At 49.7% G+C, this 21469-nt stretch overlaps 1 protein-coding gene and 1 long non-coding RNA gene across 2 annotated transcripts in view; one reads left to right on the forward strand and one right to left on the reverse strand.

Annotated features, from left to right (window-relative positions):
* Window positions 1–21469, forward strand: part of LOC308358832 — a 22566-nt gene continuing 1097 nt past the window's right edge. Inside the window, exons 1-2 of the long non-coding RNA XR_013968343.1 lie at window positions 1–326; window positions 5794–5894. This is a non-coding gene — a long non-coding RNA (uncharacterized lncRNA). The remainder of the gene's footprint in view (window positions 327–5793; window positions 5895–21469) is intronic.
* The window catches only part of CES3 (carboxylesterase 3), a 26116-nt gene continuing 15363 nt past the window's right edge, over window positions 10717–21469 (reverse strand). Inside the window, exons 3-13 of the mRNA XM_080829288.1 lie at window positions 21291–21432; window positions 20990–21123; window positions 20152–20305; window positions 19944–20048; window positions 19217–19318; window positions 18712–18849; window positions 13956–14036; window positions 12754–12901; window positions 11959–12108; window positions 11729–11807; window positions 10717–11624 (exon numbers count right to left, since the gene is read on the reverse strand). Of these exons, the coding sequence (XP_080685414.1) occupies window positions 11429–11624; window positions 11729–11807; window positions 11959–12108; window positions 12754–12901; window positions 13956–14036; window positions 18712–18849; window positions 19217–19318; window positions 19944–20048; window positions 20152–20305; window positions 20990–21123; window positions 21291–21432 (1429 nt within the window). The 3' untranslated portion in view covers window positions 10717–11428. The remainder of the gene's footprint in view (window positions 11625–11728; window positions 11808–11958; window positions 12109–12753; window positions 12902–13955; window positions 14037–18711; window positions 18850–19216; window positions 19319–19943; window positions 20049–20151; window positions 20306–20989; window positions 21124–21290; window positions 21433–21469) is intronic.

Consider the following 21469-nt stretch of genomic DNA (forward strand, 5'->3'; position numbering starts at 1 on the left):
GAGTTCGGAGGAGGCCGGGTCCCTGGTTCCTCGTGCTGGTCCCCGGCCCCGCCTACCTCAGGAAGCCCAGGAGGTCGAGCCTCGGCTGCAGCAGTACCAGCACCAGCACCAGCACCACTTTCTCGCGGGCGCCCTGTTCATAGGCACCGTATGCGGAAGCGGAGCCCAGGAGGAAGGCGCCTCCTGGGCACCGGACCATCACCTGGGCACCGGACCATCATCTGGGCGGGGAGAGCCGAGGCCTGAGAGGGGCGGCGCGCATGGAGATGAACGCCCACCCGCAGCAGAGCGTCCCCGCGCGCGTGCACTGGCGCTTAAACGTTCAGGTACAGACCGCCCTCCCGGAAGCTCAGCCACTTGTATTGTTTTCGAGTGTTGAGATACATGGAGGCGGTCGGCCCCAGGCCTCCTGAAGATCCCTGCGGGCACCGTATCAGTTTGGGCCCAATGGGATGACCATAGAGGGGAGAATGATTGCAAACCCAGGTTCCGCAGTTGAGGGAATAGAGCCAAACGCAAAATTTAGGCTGTGTGTGTGTGTGTGTGTGTGTGTATCTGCGTATCTGCCTGTGTTCGAGTGGCTTTCACTAGCGTTAAGGTCCAGGGGTGGGAGGCCACTTGGCCTCCCCAAGATCCACCCTCCGCCTGGAGCCTTAGCCCCATGAGTCTGTGCGGGGAGAGGCTCCCTGCTCCTATTGGAGACACTGTTGGTGTTGTCAAGCCAGAAACCTGGGTACCCTGAGCACCTCCCTGTCTTTCATGTCCCCTTCCTCCCCTCAGTCTCTGCTCTGCCTCCCAAACAGCTCTTAAATAGCCCTCCTCCTCTCTTCCAGAGCTGGTGCCCTGCAAAGGCCATTACCACCTCTGGCCAGGACACTGCCCCAGCCTCTTTACATCCTTTCCAACTCATCCTCCACACACGATTGAGAGAAAACAGAAACCAGACCATTTCCCTCCCCTCCTTAAAACCTTCCTGGGCCCCGCTGTGCTCAGGATAAGACCCAGATTCACCTGCACTGCCCCAGACCCTCTCCCTCTAGTCTTCTTCTGGCCACCCCTTCCTCCAGATACACATGGACCCTTGCCTCCCACCTCTAAGCCCCTTTGCTTCTGTCCCCTCTGCCAAATGTTTTGTCCTCTGCCTGGCAAAATCCTACTCATGCTTAAGGCTCTGCTCAAGTGGTGCCCCCTCTGCTGGGCACTTCCCCTCTGTGCTTCCCCAAAGCTCTATCCACGTTGACTATAGTACTGGGTTGGAGTTGTTTCATTTGGTTGTTTTTCTCCCCAAGCAACCATGCACTCCCCAGGGGTAGGGATGGCACCCATGTGGACATTTGTGGAGCTTGGCTCTTGGACCACCTCACCTTTTCTCCCTGCTGGGCCAGCCCTGAGAATGGCTGTTCTCAGTAGTTGGGGCTGGGCCCATCTGACTGGCTACAGGAGACCTTGTCTGCTTATTCTGCTCCATTCTCTGCTGGTTCCCTTGTTGCTCTGGCCCCAAACTAGTCATTATCCAAACTAGTCACTGGTCTTTTTCCCTTCTTAACTACTACCCTGTAGTCTGTTCTAAGCCATCCACAAATTCTTACACCTGACACTCTGTGTTTCAAACAGCTATTGTCTGACAGCTCATGGCCAGTGTTCCAACAACTGACACCCGAACTTTGGTGTAATGGATACTCCAGTCTCTAAACCTCTGATCCTTAGGGCCCTAGTAAAGGCTATCCCATGTTCTGTCACCTGATCCATGGGATTCCCAGGGTGTTCAGAATGTCTGGGCTTCTCTCAGTGGTGGACATTGTTCTAATGACTAACACCCCAGCATTCTAGTAACAGCTGTTCGTTCGTGTTCTAACAGTGGATGCCCTGTTCTCAACAATTAGACACCCAGGGTGGTGGTTGTCTTTTTTTAACATTCTTTTTTTTTTTTAAGATTTTTTATTAATTTATTTGACAGAGAGAGAGAGATCACAAGTAGTCAGAGAGGGAGGGGGAAGCAGGCTCCCTGCTGAGCAGAGAGCCTGATGCGGGCCTTGATCCCAGGACCCTGAGATCACAACCTGAACCGAAGGCATAGGCCCAACCCACTGAGCCACCCAGGCTCCCTTTTCTTTTCTTTTCTTTTTTTTTAAAGATTTATTTATTAGAGAGAGAGAGCATGCACATGAGCAGGGGAAAGGGCAGAGGGGGAGAGAGAGAGAGAATCTCAAGGCAGACTCCACACTGAGTACAGAGCCCTTGGGGGCCCTGACCTCACGATCTTGAGATCATGACCTGAGCTGAAACCGAAACCAAGAGTTGGTCACTCAACTGACTAAGCCACCCAGGCACCCCCCGCCCTGCCTTTCTTCTGGAGAGAGTGAGAGAGGGAGCACCTGTGCATGTGTGGGATGGGGGAGGGGCAGATGTAGCGGGAGAGAGAAAATGTCAAGCAGGTTCCACACCCAGCACAGAGCCCAGCATGGAGTCTAGTGCACGGCTTGATCTCACAACCCCGAGATCTCGACCTGAGACGAAATCAAGAGTGGAATATTCAACCCACTGAGCCATCCAGGCACTCCGGTTGTTGTAGTTTTTTCGTATCAACTGACACTGAGGTTCTTACAATAGACGTTTTTCTAAACCCAGTGCTTTATCTAACTGATTGTTAATGATCGCCATGGAAAATTCTGGATGGTGGGTTACTCAAGGACCTGAGTAAATAATAAATACATTTTATTCTGGGTAAATTTCCAAGCCAGGGCTTCAGAGAGCAGCCATTCTCTATCTCAACGTGCTCATGTGACTCAGGGTTTGAGCCTTGCCAGAGGTTGCATTAAGATTCTGGAACATTAAAACTGAACCTGAGCCTGTGAGCTCCCCATCTTGGAGGTCCTTCCGCAGCAAAGGGCTGGATGTGCCATGTGGGCTTGTCCTTGGGCTCAAGCCCCAAGTGAGAGGGAAGAGTTCAGGGTTCACTGAGTATCGTGTGTATGTGTGTGTGTGAGAGAGAAATAGAGAGAGAGCAAAAAAAGATAAGAAAAAGGAAAGAAAGCAAGAACAAACGAACTGATTGTCAGGAACTCAGCACCCCTGAAGGTCCTGGGGGCAGATCAGTGAGCACCTCCCCCTCACCTGGAGCTCTCCCATAAGAGAGACAAGAACAGAATTATCAGTGCCTTAAACACCATCTAAGCCAATTACTTCGTTATACAGATTTGGAATCTGAGGCCCAGAACAGGCCCCTGGCCTGCTTATGGCCGCACAGTGTACTCTTTTTAGTGAGTTGTTCAAACCCTGACTCAGAGGCAGACATAGGTCCACCAGCCTCCTTACAGTTTGCCCACCTCCCAGACGGTAGTCCTTCGGCTCTTAAGGCGGGGCATAGGTGGTGGCATTTCTGATTTCTTCCCAGGATTGCTAGGGGCCATGGGGCAGCAAACCTGCAGGCACCCACAGGAGCTCTGGAGAAGGAGACTCCTAAGAAGACACTGACGGGTGTCTTCCCATGTGCATCTGTTTTCCTTGGAGGATCCCATATTTGGTAATCGCTTCATGGTTCCCTTGGTGTGCAGGGTACCTAGGAAGAGAGGAGAAGGGTCACTCTGGTCCCTGAAAAAACACTGGCCCATCTCCCATGGCCCAGCTGCAGCTTAAAGCTTTTCACAATTGTGTATTTGTAACTTTTCTGTGTTTCTCTCAGTATTTTTCTCTCTTATTATTCGATTTACGATTTCAACACTATGTTGGTAGATGCATAAAGGTTCATATCTGTTATAAGAATTATTTTTGTCATTTAACATATCATTTAATGTCAATAACATTGTATCATTTTGATTCTGCTTACCTGATATTGATATTACCATACCTCTTTCTTATTGCTAACATAACATACTTCTGGGAAGAAATCACACACATATAGGCATTCTCGTTCGTATATCTATTTGCATTAATACTCATATGTATAGGGGCACCTGGGTGGCTCAGAGGGTTAAGCCTCTGCCTTCGGCTCAGGTCATGATCCTGGGGTCCTGGGATCGAGTCCTGCATCGGGCTCTCTGCTCAGCAGGGAGCCTGCGTCCCTCTCTCTCTTTGCCTGCTTCTCTGCCTACTTGTGATTTCTGTCTGTCAAATAAATAAAATCTTAAAAAAAAATACTAGAAAAAAATACTCATGTGTACATACAAATCTATATGTGGGTAGGTACATACGAGCTCAGTTCATTTACAATGAGACATGTGGAAATACAAGAGCTATATGCATATGCATATATATACCTATGCATGTAAGAACAGTTATATAAAGGTTCCAGTGTATCTGTATGTAGCATACATTCATATAGTACACACAGGCACATGGACATGAACACACTACAAGTAGATCTACATCTTAGCCAGCTCTTGGAATAAATATGAACTAGACCACGTTGAATTTAAACTCTGCCAATGGGCACTTTCTGGGCTCTCATCCTACCCCCCATTTTGTTGCCAAACGTCACTTAGGCCTCGAATCTGTTGCCCTTTCCTGAAGCACCCCTGTCCTTTCTTCCTCTCCTTTATCAAGACTGAATTGTTCTGTGCTCTGATCCCCTGGGGCTCACTCTGCAAATGACAGAAAGCAAATATAATCCAAGTATTACTGAACTTGGCTGTGTATCAGAATCATGTGGGGGAAATCATGTTAAAACCCAGGTTCCTGGGGCACCCAGGTGGCTCAGTTGTTAAGCGTCTGCCTTCAGCTCAGGTCCTGATCCCAGGGTCCTGGGATTGAGCCCCGCATCAGGCTCCCTGCTTGGCGGGAAGCCTGCTTTTCCCGCTCCCACTCCCCCTGCTTGTGTTCCCTCTCTCGCTGTGTCTCTTTCTGTCAAATAAATAAATAAAATCTTAAAAAAGAAAAAACAAACCCACTCAGGTTCCTAGACCCACCCTCTGACTGAAAATCTCAGGGATGCGCGCGGATAGTAGATTTACAAACACCTGGCTTTGGTGATAGCTTTTGGAGTTGATAAGATCGAGTGCACCGTAGTCCCTCCAACTGCAGCTGGCCAAAAGTACTTCTCTGTGCCCGTCTCCAGGTCTCCACGGGGCTGACAGAAGCAATATCTGGGCACAACGCAGTGGTTTAACAGTGAGCCTGCAGGCACATAGGCAGGTCAGTGGGGGCAAAGGGCCATCTCAAACCTCCCATGTGTGCTGTTCTTTGCAGTTTGCAAAGCCTTTTCATGTGGTCCTGCCATGTGAGCTTCTCATTGGCCCTGGGGAGAGCTGGGGGAAGTCTAAGGGCCCAGAGTGGGGCAATGACCAGCCTGAGGTCTCCTAGCACTGAAAAAGGAGGTGGAGGTCGGCCACGTAATCTGGATTTGTCCCAAAGCTTGGGTCCACTCACGATTAACTAGCCAACAACCATGAGTTTCTGATGCTTTGCACTGTGCCAAACACTTTACATGGACTATCTCATCTCATCCTCCTAAAATATGTAGAGGGACGGGGCGCCTGGGTGGCTCAGTGGGTAAAGCCTCTGCCTTCAGCTCAGGTCATGATCCCGGGGTCCTGGGATCCAGTCCCGCATCGGTCTCTCTGCTCAGCGGGGAGCCTGCTTCCTCCTCTCTCTCTGCCCACCTCTCTGCCTACTTGTGATCTCTGTCTGTCAAATAAATAAATAAAATCTTTAAAAAAAATGGAGAAGGTAAATGTTATTATTATTGCACTATACAGATGTGGCAATGGAAGTTCAAGGGGGTTCTAAAACTTGCTTGAGGTCACACAGTGAGGCTCTCCTGCTCTAAGTGGTATTTTTTTGTTGTCCTCACTCCAGTCTCTGGCGACACCTAAGCATGCAGCCGAGCGCTCTACGCCCCTGAACAGGAGATGACTTGGAGTGGTCTTCATTGCAGCCTTGCTATCCAGAGACAATGGGTAAGCACTTATGAAAATATTCCACCTTTTGAGTAGGCATAAAGTGTTAATTAAAACCAGTAGTTAAAGGGTACCAGGGTGGCTCAGTGGGTTAAGCATCTGCCGTCGGCTCAGGTCACGATTGCAGGGTCCTGGGATCGAGCCCTGCGTTGGGCTCTCTGCTCAGTGGGAAGTCTGCCTCTCCTTCTCCCTCTGCCCCTCACCCTGCTCATGCATTCTCTCTCCCTCTGAAATAAATAAATCAAATCTTAAAATATAAATAAATAAAACCAGAAGTTACAACTTCCACCCAACAGATTAAAAATTGATGGCACTCAGCTCCGACAAAGATACGGTGAGAAGGACATTCCCAGGTACTGTTGGTAGAGGATAAATGGCTACTACGCCTCGGGGAAATAACTGGCCCAAGGTGCAGCAGTCACGTTCGCATGCTTTGACTCAGTGATCTCCCTTTTAGTTCCTTCGGTTGGGAAAAAGAGTCAGAAACTCATCAAAACAAGGGTCTTTTTTTTTTTTTTAAGATTTTATTTATTTATTTATTTATTTGGCAGGGGGAGAGATCACAAGTAGGCAGAGAGGCAGGCAGAGAGAGAGGGAGAAGCAGGCTCCCTGCTGAGCAGAGAGCCCGATGCAGGGCTCGATCCCAGGACCTTAGGACCACACCCGAGCTGAAGGCAGAGGCCTAACCTTCTGAGCCACCCAGGCGCCCCTAAAACAAGGGTCTTTATGAACCACTGTCATATGTACCATAGAGAGTGCTGGAAGCATCAATTATTGTAGGACCAGACAAATAGCAGCCTGGTCTCAGGTAAAAGAGCCCCACAGCTTGAGGGGAAGAAAGTAGTACCTCACTCACAGTGAGGTAACAGCTCTTTCCAGAAAAAAATCTCTCCCTTAACTCTCCTGCCTCCGAACTCTTCTTTTTCAAGCCTTGAATGGCTAAGGGGCCTAGGGATTGTGGAAATGGTTCTCAGACCATTTTCTACAAAATTCTCATTTTTTTTTTAAAGATTTTGTATTTATTTATTTGACAGACAGATCACAAGTAGGCAGAGAGGCAGGCAGAGAGAGAAGGGAGGAAGCAGGCTCTCCGCTGAGCAGAGAGCCCGATGCGGGGCTGAGATCATGACCCGAGCTGAAGGCAGAGGCTTAAACCACTGAGCCACCCAGGCGCCCTAAAAATAAAATCTTAAAAAAATTGTATATGTGATGAGTATCCTGTAGCCTTGTTGGCAACAGTCTCCCCTCAACATGACCAAAAGGGATGGGTGAGGAAGGGGTGTTATATCTACATTATATAATTTTGGTTACACGGTCAGTAATGGTATGTTCTGTAAGACTCGATAGCAGTAGATGGCTTAATGTGGTGGTTCTGAGCCAGGCTGCTGGGTTTGAATTCCAGCACTGCCATTCATAAGCTGTGTGACCTTGGGAATATCGCTTGCCTTCTCTGAACCTTGGTTACTCTGTCTGTAAAAGCAGCATAATAGCAGTACTTAACTCATACAGTTGTATTGAGGGTTAAATGGGCTAATGTAGGAAAACCCATTATGTCAGTTGTTGTCATTAGTACTTGGGAAAAGGCTGATGTGGTTTAATAACTTGAAAAGGGCAGAATTTGAAATTATATATTGGCCATAGAGAGTGTACACCAAAACACTCCAAAGATGTCTAAAGTAACAGGAAGTATTAATGTCTTTTTTTTTCTTTTTTCTTTTTATTTCTTTTGCTTTTCTGTATTTCCATATTTTCTTTTGCTTTTTTTTCTTTTGCTTTTCTGTATTTCCATATTTTTTCTTTTTTTTCTTTCTTTTTTTTTTTTTTTTTTTGCTTTTCTGTATTTTTTCTTTTGCTTTTCTGTATTTCCATATTTTCTTTAACAACAGTAATGGAGGGGGTACCTGGGTGGCTCAGTCAGTTCGGTGGCCAACTCTTAATTTCATCTCCAGTCTTGATCTCGGGGTTGTGAGTTCAGGCCCCACGTTGGGCTCCATGCTGGGTGTGGAGCCTATTTATTTATTTATTTATTTATTAATTATTATTATTTTTTAAAGATTTTATTTATTTGACAGACAGATCACAAGTAGGCAGAGAGGCAGGCGGGGGGTGGGGGGAAGCAGGCTCCCTGCTAAGCAGAGAACTTGATGCGGGGCTTGATCCCATGACCCGAGGCGAAGGCAGAGGCTTTTTTTATTTTATTTTATTTCAATTTTTAAAGATTTTTATTTATTTGACACAGAGAGAGAAATCACCAGTAGGCAGAGAGTCAGGCAGAGAGAGAGAGGGGGAACCAGGCTCCCCGCTGAGCAGAGAGCCCGATGTGGGGCTCGATCCCAGGACCCTGAGACCATGACCTGAGCTGAAGGCAGAGGCTTTAACCCACTGAGCTACCCAGGCGCCCCTGTGGAGCCTATTTAAGCAAACAAACAAGCAAACAACAGGACAACAACCCACCAAACAAAAAACATTAGTGGAGAGTTCACCATCAGTGTGGGGTTCAAGAGACTAGGGATAGGAGGACAGGGAAGGCAGGACCAAGGAAGCAGGGGCTACTATAGCTCCGTCTGGTCTGGACCATGACCCTCTTTCTGGACCACATTCCCCTCCTCATTACCTCACTCTACCAGCTTACCCTGCGGGTTGTGTGTGGCCACATCAGTAGGAGTAAGGAGCCCCATTTGGGGGAGGTGACAGAGCTGCTTATTTCTTTTGCCTAGGATCTGACAAGGTTGGTTTACCTTAATGCACGAAACTTGTGTCCCTCAAAGCAAAGGCCAAGCCAGGGAATGGAGGACAGGGAGACGGAGAGGGTGGTAGAGAAGGCAGATAAGACTGTGTGTCTACCTGCCAGGCGTGGGGGCCTGTCACATATATACTACTCCATTCAGCTGTGCAGCAACTTGGCCAGTTCTTTTCTCTTTCTAAAATATTTAATTAATTTACTTATTTGAGAGAGAGGGAGAGAACACAAGTAGGGGGAGGGACAGAAGGAGACGGAAAAGTGGACTCCCTCTTTAGCGCGGTCAAATCTGGACCCTTGATTCCTAGCCTGGGTATGCTCGCCTCCAGGCAGCCCCTCACCTCTGTGTCCATCAGTCAGCAGGTCTATCTGTCTGCTCTAAGTCTAGAGCCATCCAGTGCCTTTCCCCCTTGATTCCCAGCCTGGGTATGCTCGCCTCCAGGCAGCCCCTCACCTCTGTGTCCATCAGTCAGCAGGTCTATCTGTCTGCTCTAAGTCTAGAGCCATCCAGTGCCTTTCCACCTAGCTGGAAGCCTACGCTGGTCCCCTCCCTGTTCTCCCTATGCCCACTTTCACCACCACCCCCAACCAATTCCACATCACCTTCTGCTTAAAGCCTTTCCAAGGCCCTTCACTACCCTCAAGCACACACCCTCACTGCCGCCCACAAGGCCCCTCAGAGACTGGTCTTTGCTGACCTCTCCAGCCTTTAGAACTGTTTCCTTAGTACATTTCAGCCCCCAGGCCTTGGTGCCTGCTGTTCCCTCTGCCAGGAACACCCTTTCCCGCTGCTGTCCATCCCTCGAGGCCATGCCGCAGCCTGTACCCTGTACCCGCAGCTTGTCCTCCAGGTCTCGGCTTAGATGTCCTTCTTCCTTCCCATGTCCCCCAAGTCAGGGCTGGCCTATGCCTCGCTCCTGCTACAGTCCTCTGTGTCCCCAGTGGCACGTGGTGACTGGGGCTTGTTTATTCGTCAGGCTCTCTACTGGCTTGTGGGGACAAACTTCCCAGGTGGAGAGAAGGGGATGGGAATGGGAGGCCTTCGATGCCAGGTGAAGAACTTGGATTTGCCCTAAGGGTGGCAAGGGATCACAGGAAGCTTTTGAGCCGGGGAGTGGCATGACTCAGGGCCCATCTGTCTTTGTGTCTTTCCTTCCTGCCCGAAATGGACTTCTCTGAACAGCATTGGTCCCAACTGCAAGTGCTTTTCATGTAACTCTCAGCAGTCAGGAACTTTTTTCTTTTTTTTTCTTATTTATTTACTGGACAGACAGAGATCACAAGTAGGCAGAGAGGCAGGCAGAGAGAGAGAGAGGGAGAAGCAGGCTCCCAGCTGAGCAGAGAGCCCGACGCGGGGCTCGATCCCAGGACCCTGAGATCATGACCTGAGCTGAAGGCAGAGGCCTAACCCAGTGAGCCACCCAGGTGGCCCAAGCAGTCAGGAATTTTGACTGAGGAAGCGTATATGTGGGCTTGGACCTGCAGGATGAGCTAGTGGGGACAGGGAAAGTTTTTGTGGTGTGTATTAAAATCCAGATGTTTCAAGGGAATGGGGCATTGGTCCTCAAAGAAAGAAATGTTTGTCCCCATTCAAAAATCTCTGGTTCCTTTTCACCTGTTATAGCCTGAGTGGGAAGGTCTTTTCTTTTCTCTGTGACAACAGCCTGACTGATGCACTAGTCCAGACACCCTCCCCCAACCTGTTCTCCTATGTCCTTGTAGGTGCTGTGGGGACTGTGCTGAGCTCCCCTAGAAGTTGGTCTCCCCCAAGTGGGAGGAGAGGGAGGAGCCCAGCCAGGGGTCGAAGTGCTAGGGCTGGGAAACTCACATCTCATATCCTAAGAGTCAGGCTCTGGCCTAGTTGGATTCTGTTTTGTCTTGTGCAGGAGACAGGTGTGCACAGCACAGAGAAAGTGACTTCCCTCAACCTGAGTCAGGCTTTGGGGGTGATTGCTGCTTGGGGGGGTAAGATTTGTTCTAGGCTGGATCCCCTGAGGTCTCAGGACTCCCCTATACCCCAGGACTGTCTTGTCCATCCACCCTCCTGGCCAAGGAGGACATCTGTGCAGGACTGAGCATAGCTTTTTTTTTTTTTTAAGATTTTATTAATTTATTTGACACAGAGAGAGAGAGAGAGATCACAAGTAGGCAGAGAGGGAGGCAGAGAGAGAAGGGGAAGCAGGCTCCCTGCTGAGCAGAGAACCCGATGTAGGGCTCGATCCCAGGACCCTGAGATCATGACCTGAGCCAAAGGCAGAGGCTTAACCCACTGAGTCACCCAGGCACCCCTGGAGCATAGCTTCGGTGGCTGAAGAGCCTGGTTTCACGTCCAGCAGCCGCCATTCCCATACTCTCTTTTACTCATTCATCAAACATCCCTGACTCCAGGTCCTGCCCGACCCTTGTGTGGGAGACACAGAGCAGGGTCAGGCTGACCGCCACCCTCAGAGAGGTGAAAGAGACACAGACAGTGCTAGTCTGGGGTGGGCTATACTGTAATGGACACAGACTTAGGCCCAAAGAAGGCAGGGAAAGCTTCTTGGAGGAGGGGGATCCCTGGCTTGAAGAATAAGCTGTGCCTGACCATGAAGTAAGGGGGAAAGGCACTTCAGGAAGACGGAGGAGTCTGTACAAAGGCCCTTGCAGAAGGCAGCAGGTGACATTTCAACAGAGCACAATGCCAGTCGTGGAGGGGCTGATTCTTTCAGGGACATGTCTGTATGTCAGCTTGGTTTAAGTTCAAGTTTCTTAGCAGAGGGAGGAAGAAGCTGCTTTGCTGGGGCTGTGCCACCCCTCAGAGCTCCTCCTGGGCCTTCCTGCCCTTCTGTGTCTGCTGCCACTGCTGGATCTTGGCAGGAAGCGTCTCCGTCCAGAAATGCATTTGGGCTTCTTTCAGCTTGCGGCCAACTCGTGGTGTTGGGCTGATTTCCAGGTATTGCCCCAGCTGGTTGTAGGAGGGCCACAGAGGCAGCCCCTCACCATTGGGGTCCCTGGGAGGGAGGAATGAATGAAAGCTAAGGCCTCCCGCACTATCCACTGGGGGAAGATGCGAGTCATCCAGGCCCAAAGTCAGGTGTGCCTGCCCATCACTCACCCTGTCCTGGCAAACTGGGTCCACTGAGCCATCATGGTGAGGCTCAGCTGCTTCTCCTCCTCTGTAGCTTCTGGAAAGGCTATGGGAGGAACAGACCTGGATCAGGGTCAGGTGGGTTCTGGAGAGGACCCAAGTGTCCCCAGTGCGGACTGCAGACGTGTGTGCCCACAAGCCCCAGCCTAGCCCGTTGGAGCCTGTAGCCCAAGGAGCGCCTGTCTCTGTGTCCTCACCCAGCAGGGAGCTCTCGTCCATGAGGAAAGGACCCCCGAACATGAAGGCTATCTCAGCCCCATGGTCAGCCCTCACCCACTCCGGCTTGATCTTCGCGAAAGAACTGGGTCGATGCTGGAACTCATAGAAAAAGATGGGGACTCCGGAATCTGTGGAGAGAGGGTTGCCTCAGGGTTAGGTACCCTCAGCCTGATGGGGTCCTGCCTTTGGCAGGCCCGGCTCGTAGTAACACCAATCTAGTAACGGTGCTGATGGTGACAACTTCACTGTCAGCAAGCACGTGCTGAGTACTTGCTGGTTGTCGCTCACCATGCCGTGTGCTTTCTGTGTCATCATTCATTTCACCCTCCTGGCAACATACCAATTAGACTGTTACTGTTGCCGTTTTACAGATGAGGAAGCTAAGGCACAGAGGGGCCAGGCATCTTGCTCAAGGTCACGAAGATAGGAGCTTGGAGCTTTTCTAGTGCTGTGTCAGGGACTAGCCACCAGGCTTGGAAGAAGCAAAACTTCTCTCCCAGGAGAAGTGCTGAATGTGGGAAAAAATCACTCGTGAGTCAGGTGAATCCCTGAGAGTTGGTGATGAGCCCTGCTGGGTGACCTTTGACGAGTCACTGCACCTCTCTGAGCCTTGGTTTACTCGCCTGCAGAGTGACCCTCCGGAGTCATGTCTGTGTCCTGGAGAGGAAGCGGGGTATGGGGGCAGCAGCAGGGTGTGGGCCATGTAGCCTGTGATAACCCAGCTCCTGGGCAAAAATGGGAAGGGTGGGGCAGGTAAACAGGGATAGGCTCACCTTGGAGGCTTCTAGAGAAATTCAGGGCAGGTAAGATGATGATCATGTCAGCCAGAAACTCCTGGAAAGCGTTGCGTTTGGCTTCTGTGTCAGAAATGCTGCCTAGGTATTCGTCTATAATGCTGGGCATCACCTCAGGGGGCACATCCTGGGACAGAAGTCCAGGCTCAGGCTTGCTCTGGTCCCGCGGCCCCAGCGGCCCCTCCCAAGAAGCCCCAAACCCTCCAGCATGGCCTCTTTCATATCCCAGGACTCATGTGCTGGGCGCCCCTGCCTCCCTTGGGGGTTCTAGATAGTGTCTGGGCAGGATCGGGTCAGATCTGCAGCCAAAGTGCCAGCTTGGCTGTGTGATCTCCAATAGGTTGAAAGTCCTTTCCTGCCTGGCAGAGCTGCCTGGCAGCTCATGTGAAGTTCCTGGCTAAGGGTTCTGGTGTTCGGGGACTGCCCGGTTAAACTTAACCAGGAAGTTAGTGAAAGAACAAAAATTATGGGGGCTCCCCCAGAGCTCCAGAGAACAGGGATGAGGTGGTATGAATGGGGAGGACTCTGAGGGTTCCGAAGAAGGGAGGGAAATATGCATAGATCGAGCACCTTCTGAATACTAGCTTCCTGGTAGACTTTTCAAATACAGCATCCAGTTTCCTTAGGTGGGAAGTTTATCCTCGTTTACAGATGAAGAAATGGGCTCAAAGGCTAACTGCAGACGAGTAGCCAGGGTTGTAACTGGACTTCAGGTCCAAGTGGCTCCACACCTGACAGGATGGTCTTAACAGCGGAAGCTCTGGGATCAGACAGAGCTGGCAGAAGCTCTGCCTCTGCCCTTTACTTATTGTGAGACCTGGAGCCTCAGTTTCCTCTTCTGCAGAATGGGAATAATGAAAATTTCTATTTCACAGGGTTATAATGAGGATTAAAGGAGATGAATGCGTGTCCTAGGGCTCAGCACAGGACAGTCTCTGGCACATAGTATGGGCTCATTAGGGGGTGGTCTATGAAGACGATGATGATGATCATCTTTCTTTGAGAACCACATTGACTCGTGTCCAAGGGGATTTCTAGGTGGAACTAAAATTCAGCAGCTGAACCAAGAGGTTTGGCAGTGTGGGGGTAGCTGTGGGGGATGGAGGGTAGGAGGAAGAGGAGGGTGCCCTACTATTCTGGATAGGATACCACTGGACTACCTCTTTCTCCCTTTGACTCACCAAATAGGCCAAGTAGGGTCTCACTAGGGCCAGCATTTCTTCTTTGCTCAACTGTTCCATCTTATCCAGGAAACCCCAGCCCTGTGGGGACATCAGGGTCCTCTCATCACAGTCTTATCACCGCCCACCCTCCACTTGCAACCAGGAGCAGACAGGTGTTCACGGCTCTGTTAACAGAGTCAAGTGTGACCAGGTGTCGTACGAGAGCCCACAGGGGAAGTTAAAATGCTGTCTTTAGAGTGAAATGTTGTCTTTATATGTTACAGTTTTAAGGGCATAGTCTCTGGGTTCAAATCCCAGCTCTGCTACTTTCTAGGTGCATGACCTAGGCCTATTACTTAAGCTCTCTGTCTCAGTTTCTTAATCTGTGAAAAAGAAATGACAATAACCTGCTTCATAGGATTATGAACACCGAGGTTGCAAATATAAGGACCCTGACATACAGTAAACACTATGGAAACATTAGTTATTGAAGTTAGTTTCATGGCTACAAAGCTCTTTGCTAATCTTTGTGAAAATAGGAACAGAAAACCCACAGATGAGTAAACACAAAGACTGTATACCCAAAAGGGGATATTAATTGCACTAACAAGTAAAGGACTAAACTGAAGGCCACAGTAGCTAAAAGTGCAAATGTCTTAAAAATGATGGTCTACAAGAACAACAGACAAATCAGTTGTGTTTCCACATACCAGCAATGAACAATCTGAAGATGATGTGTAGAAAACTATTTCATTTATGATAGCATCAAAAATAAAATACTTGGAAATCCACTTCATTAATAAAGTGCAAGACCTGTATGTTAAAAACTCAAAAATATAATTGAGGGGAATTAAAGAGGACCTATGTAAATGGGAAGACAGCCTATGTTCATGGGTTGGAAGACATCATCTTGTTACGATGGCAATGCTTCCTAAACTTAACTATAGATTCAGCGTGATCCCTATCAAAATCTCGGCCACTTTTTTTTTTTTCTTTTTTTGGCAGAAATTGACAAGCTGGTCAGAATTCATATGGAAATGCAAGCGACCCAGAATAACCAGAACAATTGTTAGGGACTGATTTATGTCTCCACAAAGAGATATGTGCGATCATAACCCCCAGTATTGCAGAATGTGACCTTATTCAGAGATGGGGACTTTAGAGAGGTAGTCAAGTTAAGATGATTACAAAGGTAATCGTTAGGCTGGGTCCTAGTCCAATATGACCAGTGTCCTCGTAAAAAGGGGCAATTCGGACACAGAGATGGATGGTACAAAGGGAGGACTATGTGAAGACAGAGGGAGAATGCCATGCATAAGCCAAGAGCTATGGATACCTGAAGCTACCAGAAACTAGTGAAGAGGCATGAATTCTCTCACAGTACTCTGGAGGAACCAATCCTGCTAACACCTGGATTTCAGACTTCCAGCCTCTCAAATTGTGAGACAATTAATTTCTGTTGTTTAAGTGCCCCCCTGCCCCACATTGTAGTCCTTTGTTGTAACTCTAGCAAAGTAATGCAGCCATCTGGAAAAAGAAGAAGAAAGTTGAAGGGCTCACACTTCCCCATTTCAAAACTTAGTACGAAACTGTAGTAATCAGGATATTGTGGTATTGGCATAAGGATAGACATATAAATTAATGAAATAGAACTGAGAGTCCAGAAGTAAGCCTTTACATTTACGGTCAATGATTTTTAGGAAGGGCACCAAGACATTTCAATAAGGAAAGAAAAGTTTTTTTATTTTTTATTTTTATTTTTATTTTTTTAAAAGATTTTTATTTATTTATTTGACAGACAGAGATCACATGTAGGCAGAGGAGATAGGCAGAGAGAGAGGAGGAAGCAGGCTCCCTGTCGAGCAGAGAGCCCGATGCGGGGCTCGATCCCAGGACCCTGGGACCATGACCCGAGCCAAAGGCAGAGGCCCTAACCCACTGAGCCACCCAGGTTCCCAAGAAAAGTTTTTTTAAACAAATGATTCAGGAACAGTTGGATAACTACATGCAAAAGAATCCGTAACTTAAACCATATGCAGAATTAACTTCACATGAATCACAGACCTAAATATAAGAGCTAAGACTATAAAATTCTTTGAGAAAAACATAGAGGTAAATCTCAATGACTTTGGATTAAGCAATCACTTCTTAGATATTACTCCAAAAGCACAGGCACAAAAGAGAATAAATCAGATGTCATCGAAATGAAAGTTTTTTGTGTTGTAAATGATACCATAACAAAGTGAAAAGACAACCCATGGAATGGGAAAAATCGATTTACAAATCATATATCTGATAAGGGACTTGTATCTAGAATACATGAAAAACTCTTCGGCTCAACAATAAAAAGGCCATACAATTTTAAAATGGGCAAAAGATTTTAAAAGACATTTCTCCAAAGAAGATATAAAAATGGCCAATTATCACATAAAAAGATGCTCAACATCCTAAGTAATCAGGGAAATGCAAATCAAAAACACAATGAGATACCACTTCACACCCACTAGGATGACTATAATGAGAGCTAATGAGTATTGGAATGGGAAATGGAGCAGCCACTTTGGAAAACAGACAGGTCCCCAAAGAATTGAACAGAGTTCCTCTAGGGACCAGCAATTCCCCTCCTAGGTAAATAACCAAGAGAAATTAAAACATATACAAGTACATGAATGTTCAGGGTAGGATTACCCATAATAGCCAAAAGGGTGGAAACCACCCAAATGCCTATGAACTGATGAATGGCTAAACAAATCGTACTATATCCATACTAGGCACCAATCAGTCATGAAAAAGGAGGAAGTGCTGATACATGCTATGACATGGAAGAACTTGGAAACATCCTATTAGATGAAAGAGGTCAGACCAAAAAACCCACATATTGTAGAATTCTATTTATTTGAAATGTCTAGGGGGTGCCTGGCTGGCTCAGTTGGTGGAGCACGTGACTCTTGATCTGGGGTCTGTGAGTCTGAGCCCTACTTCCTGTGTAGAGATTGCTGGAAATGTCTAGAATAGGCAAATCCACAGATTTGACAGAAAGTACATTAGTGGTTGCCAGGGGCTGGGGGAGGTGGGATGGGAAGTGATGGCCAACAGGTATGGGCTGCATTCTAGGGTGATGTAAAGGTTCTGGAATAAGATAGTGGTGCTGGTGGCACAATTTTGTGGATATACTAAAGCCCACTGAATTATATGCTTTTTTTTTTTTTTTTAAATAGAGCTCTAGTCAATGTACCTTCTCCTTTTTTTTTTTTTTTAAGATTTTATTTATTTATTTGACAGAGAGAGATCACAGGTAGACAGAGAGGCGGGCAGAGCGAGAGAGGGAAGCAGGCTCCCTGCTGAGCAGAGAGCCCGATGTGGGACTCGATCCCAGGACCCTGAGATCATGACCTGAGCCGAAGGCAGCGGCTTAACCCACTGAGCCACCCAGGTGCCCCTGAATTATATGCTTTTCAAAGGGGTAAATTTTATGGTATGGAAATTACATCTCAATAAAGTTGATATTTTAAAAATTATAGTCTGCAAATGCTGGTAAAGTTGCAACAAAACCTGGGGACTCAAGTTGCCGGCCGCAGTTGAAACTGGCGTAGCAACTTCGCCAAGTGCTATGCCAGTGGCAATGCCTAAGAGATGGAGAGGGCTCCGTAAGGGGTCTGGATTACTTTCCATGGCTAAAGCTTCCACCATGGACATCCAGTAAACGTCTAGTTGGCTGAGAAATATACAGTTGTGCCCATAGGGATAACAAGGAGAGTGAAGAGAATGCCTGCACCAGTGAGAAGGCGAGCAGTGCCCTGAGCCACCCAATTCCTGAGAAGCATCTGTGGCTACAAAGTCCCAGGCACAGGGTTCTGTACCAGGGAGGCTTGCCTGGGGCCTTGGGAGCCAGCCAGCTTGGCTCTTTCTCACCATTCAATTCATGGCTCTAAGTTGACGGTGTGGGGCCAAGGCTGCTTGCCAGGGTCCAGGGCACTGTTTCCCCCAAACACTCTTCTGCCATTACACACACACACACACTGCACACACACACCTGGCCTGGAAACTTCTATAAGTTTTGTCCTTGAGTGTCAAGATTGCATGAGCCTGTCATCCAGCAAACACCCACATGTCCTTCCTGGAGAGGAATTCCAAAGGAAGAAATCAAAGGACAAAAGCTACGGACGTGCAGATGTTCACTGCCTTACTCGCTTCGGTCATAAAAACTAGAAAGTGCCCAAGTGTGGAAATTAAGGAATATTACGATGAGACCCCCCCCCTTTGTAAGTTTTGCAGTCATTAAAGTCCATCACCGTAAAGATGGGTAGACGAAAGAGAATGATAGGAAAGAAGCTCAGAAGGAAAGTATCATGTTAACACTTTGTGTGGGGAGTTCTGTGCACCTGGAAGGGACTGTAAGGCACTTGGGCCATGATGTCCCCCACTGGTTTACTGTTATCTGGAACCTGAAACTCTCAGGTAATTAGACTCCCAGGCACAGAGACATACTAACCAGTCTCATAGAGCTTGATGTATAAACCAGACACCAAGGCAAGAATATGCTGCAAATCAGTGCTGCCCAGAAGGCTACTTTGTGCAAGAGCCTGGTCCCCAAGCATTTGCTTTTGGAAAATTAATCTGGGTAACCTTAAGCAAGTCCCATAAACCTCCCTGAGCTTTACTTTCTCACCTATCCAATGGGAGTGTCAGCTCACAGGCTGCAGTGATGGTGTTGGGGCAGCAGAGGACTGGCTGGGGCAGGGGCTTGAAAGCATAAGAGCCAGATGACACTCACCCTGGGGATGAGCCAGCCAAATTCATGATTGTTGAACCCCACGAGGAAGGGCACAGAGTGGAAGTGTCTTTCCCTCAAGAGTTCCATGGGGCTCTTGGGAAAGAAGTTTCCATCAATGGTGTAGAAAGCTGTCATGTTCTGCAGGAGAAAGCAAGGCACAGGTCTTCCCAATCAGGCCCATGCCCTAAAAAGATGGCATCTGGGGCTCACCCGGCTGCATGCCTGGGTGGCTGAGCCTTAGAGGAGATAGAGGTCACCAGGGTTGGAGGACCAGGAGGAATAGGGAGCCCAAGCAAAAGATGCTTCCAAGCAGACCTCTTTTCCAGAAGAGGTGGCCCTCCATTCATGCTCCCAGGCCTGGCTGGGCCCTCCTCCACCCCTTCCCCTCAGGAGAGGCTGCCCTGAGCCTCACCCCAGACTGCTGACAGTTTCTCGGCTCCCACAAGAGCTGGATGGACCCCTCTGTCCCATTGTCTGCCACCGCCCCCCTGAGAGGTAGGCATACCGTCTTTATGTTAAGGATCTGCTCTTTGTTTGGAGTCTGCTGAAGGCACTGCAACATCTCAGCCGAGGAGGCGGAGCGGCAGCCCAGGGAGTCTGCGAAGCCCTTGGGGACAGACAAGACCCTTGCCTCTCCCTCCCCCATCAACCCCCACCTTCCAGCCCTCTGCCTCCCATACACACAGGGTGTATTGGTAGGAAAGACGGGCAGTGATGTCAGAGACGGGGCCTCGGGACTGGCCAGAGACCTGCCACCAACCCGAGGAACCCAAGCCTTCCTTGCCCACCAGCTTGGGTGGTCCCCAGGCACCCCGTGTATCTCCCATTGCATCATACTGTCATTATTCATGTGGGTAGCGGAGTCCCCTTACCCCTCTGAGAACAGTATCATTATCTAGTTAACTCTATTCCCGGAGCCAGCGGGCTCAGTCAAGCTGTGCAGAGTGAGTAAGGAAATGAGACAGGGTTCAGAGAGGAGGGATTCCAGCCAGGCTAGTGTGGCAGGGAGGGGACAAAAGGGGTGCCGGGCTGGGGAGTGTCAGCAGGAAGGGAGGCACTGGTGATTTTTTGAGCCTCCATGGGCATTGTGCTTCTTTCATCCCAGTGGGTCCCTCTCCGCCAACAGAGGTAGGGAGCTCCCTACCAGTGACACCCTCTGGGACTTCAGGGCAAGCACAGGGCGGGCTGGGGCCCGCTCACATTGGATGAGAGAGAATGAAAGAAATGCAGACCTGAGCCAGGACCCTTGGGTTAGAATCCAGTAACTTTGGGGTGGTGATGACTCCACTTTGTGCGATGGCTCTGTGGAACAGTCCTGCAGCCAGCGGGGACAGGACCTGGGTGCCGTGTGGAGGACAGGGGGCCGTCAAGGGTGGGCAGAGACCCTGGGAGGTCTGGGGCCACGGGAGATATGGCTGCTAGACCCCTGTAGAGACTCACCAGGGCAGAGACGATGCAGGAACCAGCAGAGGTGCCTGAGATGGTGACAGAGTTGGGGTCACCTCCAAAGGGGGAGATGTTCCCCTGCACCCACTGCAGAGCAGCAACGGCATCTAGGAAGCCCCAGTTGCCAGGCGCATGCTCGTCCCCAGTGCTAGGGAGGGGGGGGGGTGTGAGGGGCAGTCATTAGGGTAGGCTGGCTGGCTTGTCCTCAGCCTTTAACCAACCCCCAGGGCGGCAGACCCTCCTCTTTCCCCTCCCCTTTCCCCAAGTCTGGCCTGGCTAGGAGGCAGGCTCAGGAGCCCCCTGCCCTGCCTGTGGTGTGGGTGTGCCCAGCTGGGGAGCCTACCAGAGCTCAGTGCTCCTTGCCCCCACCCCTTGCTGGGACCCCTTGCTGGGTGCCAGGCCAGGAGTCAACACTTCCTGTCCAAAGGACCAAGTTCGGGGCGCCTGGGTGGCTCAGTGGGTTAAGCCGCTGCCTTCGGCTCAGGTCATGATCTCAGGGTCCTGGGATCGAGTCCCATATCGGGCTCTCTGCTCAGCAGGAAGCCTGCTTCCCTCCCTCTCTCTCTTTGCCTGCCTCTCTGCTTACTTGTGATCTCTCTCTGTCAAATAAATAAAATAAATCTTTAAAAAAAAAAAAAAACAAAAAAAACAAAGGACCAAGTTCTCTGTATAACTCTGGGCATGGGGGAGGGGCCCTTGGTCTCCAGCCATCCTGCTTGCATGAGAAATCTGCATTCAAGCTCTGCACCCCTACCCCAGTTCTCTGATGGGCCTCCCAAGCTGGCCTCTGCCCAGTGCCAGCAAGGCCCTCCCCCGGGGCTGGCCACCTCACCTGAGGAAGCCGAGGAAGCCCAGACGGTACTGGACAGTGACCACTACCACATCCCCGTAGGCAGCTAGGGCTGACCCATCTTGGGTGGTGGCAGCGCCGGCCACCAGAGAGCCTCCATGGAACCACACCATGACCTGCAGAGAGGCCATGGGGCAGTGACCCCCCAGCTCCCGGGACAGCAGCTGCCCTCCCATCAACCCAGGGTGTTCTTGGGACCCCTGTGGCAATATGAGAACAGGGCTGGGGAGAGGACAGGCCAGGCGGAGCTGCAGGTGCAGATGGGGCCCTCGGGGCTGCACACCGGCCGGCCGGCCCCTGCAGTGGCCTCAGCTGGGGCACTGTAGATGTTGAGGATGAGGCAGTCTTCTGAAACAGGGAAGAGCTGCTGCTTTCCATTCAACACAAATCTGGCATTTTCTGCTCTCTCCAGATCCTGCAGGCACCTGCAGCCAGGGATGAGCCCGAGGGCCAGAGGGTCAG

This window comes from Martes martes (assembly GCF_963455335.1).
Source record: "Martes martes genome assembly, chromosome: 17".
In the NCBI taxonomy this organism is placed as follows: domain Eukaryota; kingdom Metazoa; phylum Chordata; class Mammalia; order Carnivora; family Mustelidae; genus Martes; species Martes martes.